Source organism: Crocodylus porosus, unplaced genomic scaffold (assembly GCF_001723895.1).
Source record: "Crocodylus porosus isolate Cpor-Errol unplaced genomic scaffold, CroPor_comp1, whole genome shotgun sequence".
Classification (NCBI taxonomy): domain Eukaryota; kingdom Metazoa; phylum Chordata; order Crocodylia; family Crocodylidae; genus Crocodylus; species Crocodylus porosus.
The window spans coordinates 80,884,591-80,902,179 of NW_017728918.1; the positions used below are offsets into that span (position 1 = coordinate 80,884,591).

The following is a 17,589-nucleotide window of genomic DNA, read 5'->3' on the forward strand; positions in this document are numbered from 1 at the left end:
AATCAGGCATTCCCGGACACCCTTGGTGAGCCAGGGAGGTTTTGGGGCACTCTTGTCCCCCTTGTTTTTTGTTGGGATGGTCACCCCTTAGGCCCTGAGTATCATCTCCTTAAGGAACGACCACTCATCTTGGGCACTGAGTTCCCCTGCCCTTGAGAACCCCAGTGCCTGTCCCACTTATCTCCTCAACTTGTTGAAGTTGGCCTCCTTGAGGTGTAGAACTACTACTGCCTTGCTGCAGGCCCTTGACACCCTGTGTTGGATGGTGAATTCCAGCAAGCGATGATCGCTATCACCCAAGTGGTTAAGGACCTGGAGGCCCCTTACCAGGTTGTCGCCTGTGGCCACAACCAGGTCCAACAGAGCATTTCCTTTGGTGGGGCTGCACACCTCCTGAATTAAGCGGAGGTCCTGTCAGGAACCTCCTGGAACAGTTCGACCTGGCTCAAGATGGTTTCGAGATGGGTAATTTAAATCACCGATGACAACTACCTCCCTTGCCTTAAGTGCCTCTGCAAGCTGGCTCAAAAAATCCTGGTCCAGCTCCTCCCCTTGGTTGGGGGGGTCAGTAGTAGACCCCCACTGTCAAATCCCTCTCCCCACAGCCCCCTTGTACCTTGACCCAGAGCACTCCAGCTTGCCCCTCCTCTGACACCATTCTGCTGGCAGAGGATATGTATTGCTTCTTGACACAGAACACCATACCCCCACCTCTCCTATTCTGCCTGTAAAGCCTATAGCCCCTAAGACTAACAACTGCCCAGTCCTAGGACAAATCCCACCAAGTTTCTGTTAACCCTATTATGTCTGGGTCTGAACTGGCTATTCTGAGGGCAAGTTCCTCTTGCTTATTATTCCCCATACTATGAGCATTGGTATATAGGCATTTAACACCTTTCCTAGCTGCATGTGCCACCCCCCCAAATTTGGGAGACTGTTTGGACTCCTGTTTCTTACATGGGTACTCCTAGCATTTGTTACCTGTTTTGCTCAGGTGGTGTCTCCTTGTCTTTCTGTAGCCCCCTCCCCTGGCAATGCTAGTTTAAAGCTTGCCATACAAGATCAGCCAACCTGGAAGAGAAGACACACTTGCCTTTAGGAGAGAGGTGAAGCCTATCCCAGAAAATTTGCTTCTTGTTATCTCACTTACCCCAAGTCACCTCAGCTGGGACTTGAACCCAGATCTCCCACATGGTGGGCAGAAACACTGCCAGCACACAGCCACCACTCGTGGCACTTGTTTGCTTGTAGTTTCTAAGTAGAGAACAGCATTTTTCCTAGTAGAAACATATAATGCCTTTGTGTGGCCTAAGTGGCCTGAAAACTGGTTTAAGGGCATAGGCATAGGATGAAGATAAAAGGCATAAATTGAATTAGGAGTGTTGTCTGGTATGTCAGTGCAAAACCTGGTTTTATTTAACATCTTTGTTAATGACTTGGAAGAGGACGTGAGTAGCATATTCATTAGGTTAAAAAAAATTGTTAATAATACTATGGAGGACAAGTAAATGGAACATACAGAATTAGAAAAAACAGGATAATAGTGCCAGATTCATCTAGAAGAGAAATCAGGTTTTGATATTTTAATGAAACTTCTAATAGGGAAGGACATAAATGGAATGCAATAATACCCCAAAGGTTAAAGTATGACAGCTAGGTACCACGATAATGAGCACTTTAGAAATATCTAATACGTATAAAAAAGAACAAGCAGGTGATAAACTGTACATGAACTTGTCATGTATTGGGGTTGAAAAGCTGGTGTGATTTTTTTAGCTGCATACTTGGAAAACGTGCATAATGGAACAGAGAGGTGATGCACTTGATACACTACTAGAGATACTACAACTAGGATAATGCATGCAGTTTTCAGTACCAGAATAAAAGCAATTGGGGGGGCAGTTAAAAAAAAAAAAGGAAAATGAAAGAGTATCTACTTATTCATAAAATTACTTATTTTTTCTACTGTGTCTGAGTAGGCACTACATTAAAACATGAAATATTTGTTGATTAAGTCTCAGAGTGATACAAGAGTAAACTCCCTTGACATATAGATACACAGTCAGTAAAGCTCATTTTTAAGGTGAATGTAATAAATGCCCCTCAGGGTCTAGAGGTTTGTATTAAATCAGACTGTTCCTGACAAATATAGTAGGTTCAAAAAGAATATGAAGGAGTTCAAGATGGCTAACATTTTTGTTTAACATTTTTGGGGCAGAAAGTAAAATGTGCCAGCATGTTAACGCTCATTAACACATGCTGAGTGCCCTTCCAGCTTCTCAGAGTGGGCTTTTCATGTCCCAGATGAGTGCACCTGACTGTCTGTTTTTCAGGAAGAGAGTTTTTCTCTTGTTTTTCTTTTTTGGTTGTGAAAAATTTTGCAAGTTCTCAGTTCTGTAGTAACGTAGAGCCGGAAAATCTTTGAAATCTCAGTTTTGGGAGATGGAAAATCTCTTTTCCATCCAAGCTCTAGTTGCCATGTAAAACTTTCCCTTTAATATTTCTCTTATAACAGTCAATATGTTTAGGGTTCTGAGAAAATGCTACAAAGGGGCTGGAATGTATTATGTAATTATACATAATAAAGTAGCTTGGTTTGATTTCACTGTGTTTTTCACCTTGAGGGAATTATTTGTTTTCCAGATTCCAATGAACATGTGTTATTAAATCTATTCAATTCTTGAGACTGCTTTAGAATTAAAACACTTGCAGTAAACAAATTGATAGCAGTGGATTCAGTGCCAAGGTTAATCTTCCACTTAAACTTTATTCTTGGGGAAAAAAGGCTTTTAGTAGAATGTTGTTATGCTGCATTTAGTTGTGAACAATAGCAGTGTATAAAAATATCTGGTCTTATCTGGTGTAATCATTTGAAACTGCTCACCTGGTACAGATCATACTAAGACAGCATAAAGAGAATATATTCCTTGCATTTTAAAGGGATTTATTCAGAATTCTTTAAAAAAAATAATGTGAATTTATAATTGCCACCATTTATAGAAAAAAGTAAGATATTTTTGGATACTCAAGGTCCTCGTTTAAATGATACAGTTGATAATACTCTAATATTATTAGAGAAAACCAGAATTCTAATGTGTAAATCTTCAATTGCTTATGACTGATTCTAGACATGTTCCTTACTGCTGCAGCAGAAAAGCTGTGGCAGGGCAGCAAGTGGGGGAAGCAGAGTCAAGGGGAAAGTAGGGAGAAATCAGGGGCAGCTGGGGAGAAACAAGGGGTGGAGAGTAAGGTAAGGGGAAAGCGGGGGTGGGGGATATGTAGGGGAAAATGTGGGTGACTGGTGCCACCTTAGTCAGTGACCTGTAGGGGGGGTCCCCCCACGGTCAGTCACAGAGCTGGTTCTGGAAGTGGCTGTGGCTGCTTCTGGGAGCACCACACGCCAGCTGGTACTTGCAGGGGGGCGGGGGTGAAGGGGAGACCAGCATGCCTGCCTGCTCCCCCTGCCCCTCGCCTAAGCAGCGAGCATGGCTGGTAAGAGGGTGCACTGGCACTCTCAAGAGGTGCACATGTACTCCTATGCACCCCCTACGCATCACCACTGGGGGAAAAGCAGGAGCAGGCTGCCTGCCCCCTACCCCTTGTACTCCTACCACTTCCCCCCCTCTGCCTGTTCCTCCCCCACTTGCCTCCTTGCCTGTCTCTCCTTCTGCTGATTTCTCTGCTGATCTGGGTGCAGGTGGAGCCCAAGTACAACTCCTGCCCCATGCTGCAGAGAGCAGCTTTGCAGGAGCCTGGCTTTTCAGGGAGCAGATTCCTCCTTTCCTACCTGGCCCCACTCCTCACTCGCCCCTCTCCCCCATGCTCCAGAGGCAGACTCCCCGCACAGCTGCTCTCTAGCATGGAACAGGAGAGGCTTTGGAGCTCCCCCATGCCTGCTACAGCTGAGTCAGACTGCTCCAGCTAGGAGCTGTGAACAGCTGCTCCACCAGGAGCTCAGCTGGCCAGAGACTGCAATAGCAGCATAGTGCCCTGTCTGGCTCCCTGGCCGGCAAGGGAGACCGGGGAACCTGAGCCAGGCAGGGACTAAATTCTGCATGCTGCTGATACTATCCCTGGCCCAGCTAGGCTCCCTGCACAGCTGCTTCCCACAGCTCCCAGCTGTGATATTCCATTTGGAGATGAGGCTTTGTTTTCCCCATGATGAATGGGGGAAAATACCTTGTCTTGGAATGGAGTAAATGCAGTATCAAATACATATGAAGTTCTCAGATATCTCTTCTTAGATACCTGTATCTGTACAATTCATTGATTAATGATCTGAGGCTGGAATACAGAGGTATTCAAGAACAGTAGGGATTAACCTAATTGCAGATCAGCATTTGGAGGGAAGAGCAGAGGCAAGACAAAGTCCCCTCTCCTCTGCCTGGTCATTCCCAGACTTCTGTGGTTTCCTCTCTGAGTCCTTCCTCCCTTTCCCTAAGAAACATTCTATTAACATACTATGCCTAATGGCTTTTAACATTTTTTGATTTTTTTTGTGCCCATCGAGTGTCTGAAAATCTGGCTTACAGTGTATCATTCCCAGAATCCTTTAGGTTACAGAATGGAACATTTTGAGATTTCTTAACAGGAGACTTCAGATGGTGCTTTTTACTATATTTCTCCTTTGCTTTCCCTGTTGGCTTAGGCCTGGGGTTAGCAATCTATGTCACACAGGCCAGATACAGTCTACAGAGTCATTGGATCCTGCCCACAGACATGAAGCTTTAATGGTATTTGGCAGCAGGGCTTCTCTCATGTTGTGGTGAGAGCTTTTCCTGTGCTATGGCAAAGAGAAAGTGTAGTGGCAGAAGCTTAACCTGTGCCACAGTGAAAAGAAGCTGCAGTGGTGGACAAGTTGTAGCACTTACCTACCTGTGATCTGACCTGGGGCGTTCTGGCCCACAGGCTGAAAAGCTTGCCAACTGCTGTTTTAGGCCAGAATCCCAACTCATTTTTTGCACCAAAATGGTATATACCTAGCCATGTAATTGGCATTTTTGGCCAGATTAGTGAAATTTATACACAGTTGACAATCATATTTTTTGGGCAGTGTAGATTTGAAAGCATCTACAACGGTTACTGAGCTTATTCAGTAGGCTACACTTTGGCTAGACAGGCATGTGGCTCCAGAAGCAAAAAATAATAACAATAGCATGGCCCTATGCACTAGATTGGGTGCTCAGGGAGGCAGGGCCAGCACAAGGCCCAATCTGGGTGAACAGGGGCTGGTGTGGGGCTGATCCTTGCATTCAGGGATAATCTGTAGCCACCTGCACATACCCTGTGATATTTTCCCTGCTTCCTGGTGCCATCTCTCTCTCTCTCTCAACTGCTAAAGCAGCCAGCTGAGAGCTGAAATAGAGGCAGCAGCAGAAGGAAGTTTGGATGGAATTACTTTTCTCTCCTTTACCTGTTTGGGTTCTCATTGCTTCAGGATTTTGCTGCTTTCCCAGCCAGTGAGGTGACTCCTTGGTGACTTATGTATTTCAACCTACTTCCATGTTGCAATACTTCTTTAGAACCCAACATTGTGAAAGGGTGCTAGAGAGGATATTAAGCGTTGTTCTTTCCAGTTGCTTTTTTTATGCTCACATTTAAACAAAACCAACCCCCCCATTAATACATAGACATAATTCAAGTGTGATGGCAAGAATGATGCAGCTTAAAATTCTGAGTAAAACTGTCCTGGCCATTTTTTGATAATGATTACGAGTAAAGACTCTACACCATAATGAATTAAAGTAAACTAAAAAAACTGAAATTATCTTATGCTTTAAGATAAAATTTAAGGTCTTGACTTCACTGCTTGGTTACTTCTAAGCTTAAGAAGTGATGCAGCAGTGAATCAGAAATGTAAGATGTAATCCTGAACTCCTAAGGCAGAACTCCTACTGACTTCACTGGAACAAGAACTTCAAGGCACTAAATGTCAAAAAATATATGTACTGAACCTTTAACTGCAAATCAATTAAGCCATTATACTTAATTTACTTTGAATCTTCCCCATTAAGTTTTCCAAAGAACATATTTTTGTGCCCTTATGCTGTCTGTGATAAGAAGGGATAAATCCATTTGCAAAAGTGATACTGTATTCTCTGCCAGTGAATTTCCACCCAGCTATTAAGTTATCAGATGTGGTTTAGCTTGGAGAATGAAAGTTTAAATGGAAAATTAAGCACTGAGAGTGACTTCAGAAATTCTGTGCATCATTTTGCCCCTTAATGTCACACTTCACCAGACACACTTTGAAGTGCAGTGAATCATATTTTAAACAAGCAGAGTTTAATATAATGACAGCAGATAATGTAGCAGAGGTGAATAATAAGTGTTAGCAGTCTTAACTTCTCCCTTACAGGATTCTTTCCTAGGTGCCTAGGTACAATTGATGGGCAATTTATAAAGTGCATATGCTGTTTTATAGATTGGAACTTGGGATCCAGCGAGTGGCCTTAATATGACGGAGAATCAGAAAGGAAAACCAGCAAACATCACAGATTCTCTATCCAATCGCTCTTTAATTGTTACCACCATCTTGGTAAGTAATTATATTTGCCTTCCTTTTCCAGAAATACAGATGTACATGAGAGCTGATGGAGAAAGCTGTACTAATTACAACACTAATGAACAGTATGTAATGTCTTTTACAGTTATTTAGCAATTACTGCGTAATGAATGAGCTGCAGTTGTTAATTTTGTCATGGATTTTTATTCTAGTTTAAGTTGACGTAAATTACTGTAATTTTAGTGTTATCTCCCTTAATAATTTGGGTTTGCTTATTATTAGCTAAAATTTTTGAATCTTGGTTAAAAAACAAACCATACATTTTAAAATCATATTTAGGGGAAAAAATAATTCAATTAAATGGACCAGGTTATTGAATTGATGATTCAAACTGGCAATATTGTCACTCATTTTGATAGATAATATTGTAAGACTTAGTTTTTAATCTTCTTCATCATAATTATTTTAATTTTTCTTGTCCTCTTTATAACTTGGCAATCATCTTAACCAAATTGAATTTAAAAATGGGAAACTTCATTTTGACACTTCAGAGTAGATTGAATTTTCATATGTTTGTAGATGTAGATTTAGATGTTAGAATGGACCTTTTTGATAATCCATTTTGGCCCTTGGCACAACTCGGAAGCTGATTTTCACCCAGTTATTATTATAGTCAACCCAATAACATCTAGTTGAACTACAGCAAAATATTGAGTTGGATGCATAATATTGATGTAGATATAAAATATCACTAATAGTCTTACTAATGTGTTATACAAGGTAATAAAGCCATCATGATTACATATCTAAACATCATGTTTTTTGCTACAGATTAACACTGGAAGATCATGTTTACTTATTGCCAAACATGTGTCCCTAAGCACTGCTTTGAATCACACTCTAGTTGGCTACAAGCCTTGTTCTTTGCTGTTTGATATAGATCCATGTATTTGTCTATATTTAAAAACTCCTAAAACTCCTATCAGCTTACCTAGTGATTTATCTCCACCAGAGATCAGTCACCTATATTATTTATTACTCAATCATCCTTTAAGTTATGTATAAACTTAATCACTATTTTTTTACATTGTGTTACAGTCTGTATTGACAGTATTTATCTAAGAACTAATTATTGCAAGACCCCAGTAGAACCATCGCCACTAATCTAAGTCTCTCCATTAGCAACTCTGTTTTGAGATCTGTTAGCAAATGTTTAATCCCTTTAATGTAGGTATCATACTGATTTTGTATACTACTCATTTTTTAATTCTGAATCCTGGCTTCAAGAAAGGGTAAACACCATCAGTACAGATGTTAACTCGGGCCACCTATTGGCAGTATCTTTCTACCAGAAGAAACCCTGCTCTTCTGATATAAACTATGGGCATACAAGCATTCACTCAGTTTCTCTGGAGGGAAACAAGTCCCTTCTGGGAAAAAAGCTTCCAGGAAGATCTCCCTTGCAAGAGAAACTCTCTCTGTCTGGTCCAGGAGGGGAATGAAGAAGCAGGGCAATACTTACCTCCCTAGACTAGGGACTGCCAGGTCAGGGGAAGGGACAGGAAGCATTGCCCTGCTGCTCCAGTCCCCTCCTAGACTGGTCCAGGAAGGGAATTGAGCAATGAGGCAAAGTTCTCTTTCCCACTTCCTTCACCAGGGTCCCCAGTTTGAGAACTGAATGGGAGGTTTGCTATGTTGCTCACTCCACTCAGCTCCCAGTCTGAGGAGGTCCCAATAGGGAGGGGGCTTTGTCCCACTGCTCCAGTCCCTTCCCTCTCCCAGGCCAGTCTACAGGAGGTGGATTATTCCCAGACCTGGGTGTCACTAGTCTTTGAAAATGTGGGAAGTCTTTTCCTCCGGCTGCGTTACCCACTCCCCACTCCCTCCCTCTCCAGACCCTCCTCTCTCTGAAATAGGAGGACTGGAGCAGCTCCAATCCCCAAGTCTTTCCCAGACCAGGATCATCTAGTTTAAGGAAACCACAGGGGCAAGGAAGAGGGGGTAGTTGCAGACTGAACCCCATACTACTTTCTCTCCCAGAAACATTTCTAGTGGTGAAAATGTCACAGAATTTCCAGAAATGAACAGTTGCTCATTGCCTTGGTCTGAGTTCACTAGCGCTCTGAATTTGTGCAGCCCCATTGATAGCTGGTCACTGACTTCTGTAATCATGCCAGTCCCCTGTGTAGACAAGAGTTCTGTTTTCTTAAGAATAACATTTGGTTGCTAGTTTTGTAGGCATATGTCCCCATCTTTCGCTTCCAGATGGAATGCATAATTAAGGGGGAAAAAAAAAGCAAGGACATTCAGATTCCTAGCTGCTCACTTGTAATTGCCACTTTACACCTCAATTACCATTTGCTGAAGTTCTGGGTAATTGTAATAACTCACATGAACTAAAAGCAAAAGTTATGAGGAAGGTACTCAGAATAATTAAATTTCTCTTCTCCATCTGTTGGTTGGCTATAAAGAGTAGGTGTGGTGCTTTGCTTTTATTATCCCATCCCTTTGTCTTTTATAAATGCATTTGCACTTGGCATGCTATATATTACTGTTTGTATTCTATGGACAGCCGACATGATGAGTTGGAGAAATCACGGTTTTCTTTTTTTCATTTATTGTATTGTACTCCTGAAGTATCAGCTGTACAGACTTTTGTGAGAGGTTGCTTCTCTGGGACAAAGCTTTCAACAATAACAGAAAAGTTAAAATCATGAAGAAAGAATTGGCTTTAAAATAATGGCCTCATGGATCCCATAGAGAGGTTTTGTAGTGCATAGTGTAATAGAAACAAAAATGATTTAGAGGCTTGTGTTTGTTTGTTTGATTTAACCACCATTGCTACTATTTCTGCTGTGCCACCACAGTACTGTCAGGGAAGACTATATATCCCTTGAAGGGCAGTTGGAGTGAAAAAGCATAGTAGGGAATACCATACAGCTGGCATGCCAGATGTATGCCATTGCCGATCCATCTGTAATGCATGCTACATGCCAGCCACTTTACCAGTCCTTCCATGGGTAAACAGACAGTCTGAGACAGAATTAGGGTGTAGCTATATAAATTCATGGATATAGCCCATGGAGATAGTTTTCTCTTCATTCATTCATTTTAACTCCTTTCAAAATATTGCCTAAAAAGAGAATTTAGGTCACTTAGCCTGACCTAGTTATATGGAATTTTCAAGGTTACATCCTGATTTTAATCTTTCAGGCTAATGTTACTGCATTAATGTTTAATTTTAAGAGATTTTGTTTTCTCTCTCCAGACATACTGAACTATGATGTCCTGTTTTTCTTTACACTGCAAGCTTGCAGGTTTAAACTCCTCTTAGCCCAGTTCTTTGCACATCTCTATATTTCCAGAACATACCAATCTGATCAAATTAAAAAAAAAACAACAAAACAGACACATAGTGTAAACCAGGAAGGGCCATTGTGAAGTTCTAGTTTGGCTTTCTGTATAATAGACACGATAAGCTGTTGTGAACTGTAGGAACAAGTGGCTCAGAGGTGGTCCACCAGGTATACTGCTGTGGTACCAAAAGTCTCTGGGTGAGGCCTTCCAAACTTTCCAAAATCCTGGCTTCTCAGCAATGCAGCTCCAATGTGGAGCTTGCAAACTTCACTTGGATAGAAAGTACTCCTGTTTAGACTACCAACATTCCCAGGTCCCCACATGACTTCTTCACATACTGGAACATCAAATATGCTTCTAGTGCAAAAGGAAAAGAAACCATCAGCTCATAAAACCAAAGTTCTCAACTAAATGACTCTCAGGTTGAAAGTCTCTGATACATTTAAAAAAGATTGAACCAAAATAGCAGCTAAAATTTTCTAAAGAATATTTTTTTGCTTCTGTTTTGTGGAAAACTTTATTTTTGTTTTTGGAACCAAAATGTGTTTTGAAACTTGAGAATTTTGTGTAGAAGAAAAAATCAGATTTCTGCATAGCCCGATAAAACTCTGAGAACTCTTTGCTAAGAACATCTTAAAATCACCTACTAAGCACTACAGAACCTACTAAATCCACTGAATTTGTATGCTTTGTCAATGGACTGGGGCAACTCCCACTTACGCCAGTTTTATACAATTCACTGGCTTTTTTAGAGTTTCTCTTCATTTATGCTGGAGGGAGGGTAAATTCTGTCCTGTGACTGTTAAAGTAATAATAACTAGGCATTTCCATAATTTATCACTATAGGCTGTTCATTTTTTCTAAATACGTAAAGAAAATCTTGCACTTTTCAAACTTTTTAACATTTCGGTTTTCCCTCTAGAAACTGCTGGATGTATTCTTCCTTAACTACAGGTTAACAAATTTTAATTGGAATTTAAGGAAAGATATAAAAACCGTCCAGTGTCAGGCATCCTTGTGGAGCTTGCAAGCACCACTTGGATAGAATTATTTCTAATCAGATTTTTATTTCTCCCATTTCCCCATGTGACTTGCTTCTTCATGACTTTTCTATGGCACAGCTGTCCAACAGACAGCCTGTGAGGCTAGGTACAAAAAGTCAAAAAGCCTGAGGATGAATTGAGTCAGTCTTTGCAGGTTAGTCTAAGCTGCATAGATGAAATTGAAACAGAAGTGAACAGACATTTACCTTTGATTCAGAAAATGCAGCCACATTCCTGCAGTGGCTCAGGCCACAAGTCAGGGGGCATTAGAGCTGTGTGTTCACTTCCTCTTCCTGCTGTCTGTGAGGTCTCTGGAATTTGCAGTCCAGAATTACAAACAGCAGGATTCTGCAGGATTGCTCATCACTTCCTCTTCCTGCTTCCAGGTGCCTCTGGGATTTGTAGACAAGTTGCAGCCAGCTTTTTTCAACAATTTCCTTAGTATTTGTACTCCATTTTCCACCAGAGCATTGGAATGTGGGTATTTAGGACTTAAAGTATTGTGATGGAATCCATATTTGTCTGCAAACTCTTTAAACTCAAGATAATTTAATTGAGGTTTGTTGTCTGTTCTCACAACTTGTGGAATTCCATGTCTAGCAAAAATCAATTTGATGTGAGTTATGAGATGATTTGTTGTTGTGCTTTTGAGCAATGCAATTTCAGCATAGTGAGAATAATAATCCATCACTAATGCATAATTTTTCCCCCATGCATGAATAAGTCAATGCCCACTTGATATCATGGAGCTACAGGCTTCTCCATGGCTATCATGGGCTCTTTTCTTTTCACTGAACTGTACTTTAGGCACATTGTACAAGCCTTATAGCATCTTTTATGTCATTATTTATGTTAAGCCAATATAGATCACCCTTGGCTCTCCTTTTGCATTTTTCAATGCCTAGATGCCCCTAATACATTCTGTTTAACATGTCTTTCTTTAACACTGCTGGAACAACAAGTCATGAGCCTTTGAACAAAAAAACCATTCAGTACCAATAGTTCTTTCTTGAACTGAGAGTACCGGCTAGGTTCATGTTTTCCAGGCCAACCATCACAAATAGCTGTTATTACTTTTTGCAATGTGGTAACCTGAGCAGTAGCTTCTGCAATTAGTGTCCTCATTTTATCTGTGACAAGAATCCCTCTTGTAATTACATTAACATGTACTATGTCTGAGTCTGGAATTCTGTCACTTTCCATTGTGTCATATTCATAGATTCATAGTTTCATAGACATTTGGGCTGGAAGGGATCCCGGATGAACATTGAATCCAGCCCCCTGCCCCAGGGACAGGAAGTCAGCAGGGATCATAGGATCCCAGCAAGATAAGCATCCAAATGTGTCTTGAAGGCATTCAAAGTGGCTGCTTGAACCACCTCCAGCTGCAGTCTATTCTAAACCTTGGGGGCTTGGACAGTGAAGAAGTTCTTTCTTATATCCAGCTTCAACAGGTCACAGTGCATTTGTGACTGTTTGATCTTGTCATCACTTGGGGGGCTCTGGTGAACAGACATTCCCCCAGTTCTTGATGAACAACCCGATAAACTTCTAGGTGGCCACCAGATCACCCCTGATCCTGTGTTTTCCAGGCTAAAGAGCCCCATTGCTCTCAACCTGGACAATGTATCTACAATAAGTAGATGTTTTCCTGGTATGTACTGTTTACCTAGATCATACATTTGTAGTTGAAAGGAAAGTTGCTGTATCTGCATGGTATGTGTGATAACCCTTACTTTGCTATAGTTATCAAAGATTAATGATCAGTTTTAGTTAATCACAGGCTTCCCATAGATGAATATATGGCATTTCTTACAGCCATACCGGAGCTAAACTTTCTTTCTTAGCTTGTGCATATAGACAGTCTGACTTAGAGAGTGCCCTAGATGCATGTGTTCCTGTGTTTTTGAAGCAAAGTTGCACCAGTGCCTTCTTTAGAAGCATCTGTTGACAGTTTAATAGGTCTTTTAGGCTCTGAGTATTTTTGTACTGGACCTTTCATTATTTCTTCCTTCAAGTTTTTTAATTTAGCTTCATGTCCATGTTCCCATATCCATTGAGCACTTTTTTGAAGGACTGAGCTAGTGTGTTTGGTTTGCTCTGCTAAGTTTGGTAGATGTTTCCCTACAAAACTGATCATTTCCAGTAATCTTTGCACTCCTTCCTTATCTGTAGGGGGTGGCATGTGAGTAACAGCTTTAACCCTTGCAGGATTTATTTGTACCCCTTTCTCAGAGATCTTTTCTCCCAGAGATGTTATTTCTTTGATCCTGAATTTGCATTTTTGTTTTGTCAGTTTCAAACCTGCTCTGCAAGCTCTCACTAGTGCCTTTTTTAACCTCAGTTCATGTTCTTCCATAGTATTCCCCAAACTAATATATAATCAGTATAAAACATTAAGACTTTCAAAAATTAGTTGCACCTTTCTGTGAAATGCTTTAGATGCAAAACAAAATCCAAAGGGAAGCCTATGAAAGCAGTACCTTCTGAAGAGTGTATTGAAGATACATAATCTAGTGCTATTCTTTTCTAGAGGCACTTGCCAAAGCCCAGAAGAAGCATTCAAAGTAGAGAAATATTTAGCTTCTGCCATGTTGTCAAAAACCTCTTTCCTGGTGGGAATGGGGAAATGCTCCCTTTTCTATTATGTATATATTAAGTAATCTATTTAATTCCTTTTTCAGTTTCTCCTTTAGTACTAGAGGAATATTTCTTGGATCATGTATGGTGGGAGCATTTGGTTCTCTTAATTTTATCTTGTACTCAGTTGATAATTTCCCTAAGCCTTGAACCACATCATAAAACTTCTTCTGTGTTCTTGCTTTCTAGTCCCTCAGTAGCATCCATTCCCTTAATCAAACCTAGAGTTTTATTTGCAACCCAATAATTGTCTCTAGCTTTCCTGGGACTGTTACAAACTGAACTTTTACTATACTACCCTTGTATTTAACATGCAGTGCACAAACACTCTTGGCTGCAATCATGTTTCCATTATATGCTCTAAGTTTCACTTTCTTATTCTCATAGTATATAGGGTTAGTTTTCAGGTTTTGAATAATGTATTATGGTATTACACTGACCTGTGCTCCTGTATCTAATTTAAAATTTACTATTAGTCAATTGATGTCCAGGGTGGTTGTCTTCCAATTCTTGGAAGAATTAATTTCTTCCTGGCTTGTACCAGTGAGGAATTTTTCCTCTTCCTTGCTGCATAGAGCATGTACCTGCTGTTTCTTGTGTGGTGCATCCTGCAGCTTTTTGAAAACCCTGGCAAGGTGACTGAATCTTTTGCATTTGCTGTAGTGCTTACCAAATACAGAGTATTGTATGGGTTTGTGGTAACCCCCATGGCATCTGTTGCTGACCATTTTTTCTTCAAGCAATTCTCTTTGGCCTTTGCATGCCTGCTTCATAGTGTGGTCCTCCTTTCTGTATTGTTTCTGTGTTGCCTTAGGTTTTTGCAGTCTTGTAATCTTGTTTCGTTCAGCCTGTTCTGGTTTTTTTTCCCTCCAGCTTCTGAAGTCTTGCATTTGTGATTTCAGCCACTTGGCACATTCTAATTGCCTTTTTCAAATTAAGCTCAGGATTCTCTCAATATTTTCCTGAGGCTTGTATCCCTTCTACCCAATACTATTTGGTCTCTGATCATGGACTCTTTTAGGTCTTCAAAGTTGCATGGCAGTCTGAGGTCTTTGACAAACTCCTCTGTTGTCTCACATTCTTTCTCCTGCCTCATGTGAAAATTATGCCATTCACAGTTTTCATTTTGCTTGGGTATACAATATTCCTCAAACTTTTTTATTACTGTGCCATAGTTTTCTGTTCTGCTTCTGACAGTTGTAGGCTATTATAAAGAGACAGAGCTTCTGGGCCTGCTATATTAAAAAAAAATAGCTACCTTGAGTGGATCTTCCTTCTCTGTAGCTTCATTGGCCATCATATATGGTGAAGCTCTGCTTAAATTTCTTCCAGTTTTCTGCTGCATTGTAGACAGCTTTAACTCTTCTGGAATTTTGAGATGTTCCTTTTTTTGTATTTCTTTGCACCCCACTCCTGGTACCATGTGTTGTTCTAAGAAGACCAGGGAGTTAGGCTTATAGAATGATAAAGTTTGTGCTCAGCCTACTGTTGTGCTGTTCTCTTCAGTTCCCTCCTGCAATCCCTGGGCAAATGTAACAACTTATACATAACACTCATAAAAGTATCCACACACAGTGCACATAAACCAATTTAAAAAAAACCAAAACTAGCTTAAGATAAACCGGCATGGATGTAGTATCAGACTTAACTGATTTAGGTTAAATTGTCTTATTGAACTTCTGTCCCAGATCCCCTCCAGATTCAAGTTAACTCACTGTCCCCCTCATCCCAAGATGCTATGCACCTGCCCCACAGATCCCTCCTCACCAGGTGGGTGGTCTAACCTTGACCTAAGCTGTCTTCTCCAGCCGACCAGAGAGGCATGCAATAGTGCCCTGCAGCTTCTTGCTCTGGGCAACGTCAGGCAAGTGGCTGACTTTTTGGGAATCCAAAGTAAATGACTGTTCACTTGCTTATTGGTTCAATCTACACACCTTAGACTAACCTGTGAAGATTAAATTAATTCAGTATCAGGCTGTTTCACTATCTGTATTTAGTGATGGCTTTAAATGGTGGGGAGAGGGATCCCCTGCAAGGTCCATCATATGCCCTTTTGACTTCAGTGTAGGTTTTGCAGATGCAGGGCTTCATTCACCTATATCGGGGACTTGCACCATTTCTTCTGTTCAACTCCAGTTGAAATTCTGATCTTTCCCTTATCATGAATGACTCGTGCCCCCGGCAGCTGGGGGGGGGAGGGGCAGCACAGCAGCAGTGGGAACATAGTGATGGCAGCGGGAGTGGCAGGAGCATTGCGGTGGTGAGTGGGGAGCTCTTCCAGGCACCACCAGTGCTGTTGGTGCAGGGGGGTGCCGAGCACCAAGTAAGGATTGGCAACCACCTGCAGCCAGCAGTGTTGGCAGCGCCTTTTTCAAGGGGTGTACCGCCACGCATCACCCCTATGTATCGTCCCTGCCCCTTATGGATTCCTGTTAGCTGCTGGCACTTCATGTATACCCATGTTCAGGCTCTGCACATTTTCTGTTTTTCAATATTTGTTTTGTAGCGTTGTGTACAAGTTGTGAGAAATGTTTGATTACATCTAATATTTCTTATTTCACTCTGGCCCTTTTGAAATCTTGAAATTTTGCTTTTCATTATGTTTCTATAAAACAATCTTTTAAGATTTTTTTTTCTACAAGAGCAATATTTCAAGTTTAACTTCATTTTATCAAAGCTGAGTTAGAAAGACGATAAAATATTTTTGGCTAAAAACAGGATAAATTTGAAGATTTTCACATTTTTTATTTTGCTTTGAGCTTTAGAAACATCTTTAATTTTTTTTTTTTTTTTGCGCATTTCCCATCTTATGGAAAGCATGTATGCTTTAACAGAAGTCTGGAGTATTTTATGTAGTCATATTAGACATATGTAAAATCACTCTTTCTTGTAATTTTGTGATACATTCCTCCACAGATCTGCACAAAGAATAATTGTTTTGCATGTGCCCTGACATTATAAATCTAGAGCTCTGGGTTTTTAATTTCATTCTGTGATACTGGCACCACATAATGAGGAAAGAATGCTCAATCTGGCCTCTCCTATTCATTTTCTGATAATTAATTTGTGTGGCCAAGCAACCCATACATTTTGAGTAATTGACAAATCAAATAATATTTGGTACCTGCAGGATGTTTTAACCCTGGACAATTGCTCATTTCTCTTCAAGAGCCTAATTTATTCTGATTTTATGTGAGTGGGGATGCCTGTCAGGAATAGTCTGTTTTTTGTTGTTTTTGTTCCCTACCCCCTTAGCATGCAAACTGTAACCACCACACTTTTATATAGACATTATTTCATATATTATAGTGTTCAAAATATTATGTTCTGAGACCTAGAAAAATTTCAATGTACCATGTAAACACTGAGAATATGACTAAAGTGGCACTTAAATAATGCCCTGGGACTGTGCTGGCCCCACTGCCCAGGGAAACTTGAACCATAAAGCATATATTCAGTGAACCTCAATGAACTTGATGTCTAACTAGGAGGAAGTTTCCAGGGGTCTTTCCTGGGTCCAGTATCATTCAGTTTTTCATTAATGACTTGTGGAATGGAACAGAGTACATATTTAGTAAAGTTGCAGATGACACTAAGCTGGCTAGAGTAGCGGACACTTGGAGGAGATTCTAGGTATTCAAAATTACATTGATAAATTAGAAAAATGGTCTGAAAGTAATTGGATGGAATGCTACAAGGATAAGTACATAGTACTATATTTAAAGTAGAACAATAAAATGTACAAATAGAAATTAGAGGATGACAAGCTAGACCGTAGTACTGCAGAAAAGGACCCAATGAAGAGGTTATAGTAGACTTCAAGTCTGAGTAATGGTCAGCAGAGTGTTCATTGGGAAAAAAACCCCAGTAGTACACTGGAGTATCACAGATTCATCCATTTTGCTCAGCACTGCTGAGGCAGCATCTGGAATATGTGTTCAGCTGCCATTGCATTTGAAAAAAGGTGTGGACGCATTGAAAAGAGTCCAAAGAGCTCCACAACAAAAATGAATTGATGGAATCTCCATTGCTGGAGATTTTTTT

At 40.6% G+C, this 17,589-nt stretch overlaps 1 protein-coding gene across 1 annotated transcript in view; it reads left to right on the forward strand.

Moving 5' to 3' along the window:
* The window catches only part of GRIK2 (glutamate ionotropic receptor kainate type subunit 2), a 654,323-nt gene that overhangs the window by 335,154 nt on the left and 301,580 nt on the right, over positions 1 to 17,589 (forward strand). Inside the window, exon 9 of the mRNA XM_019537811.1 lies at positions 6,425 to 6,538. Within this exon, the coding sequence (XP_019393356.1) occupies positions 6,425 to 6,538 (114 nt within the window). The remainder of the gene's footprint in view (positions 1 to 6,424; positions 6,539 to 17,589) is intronic.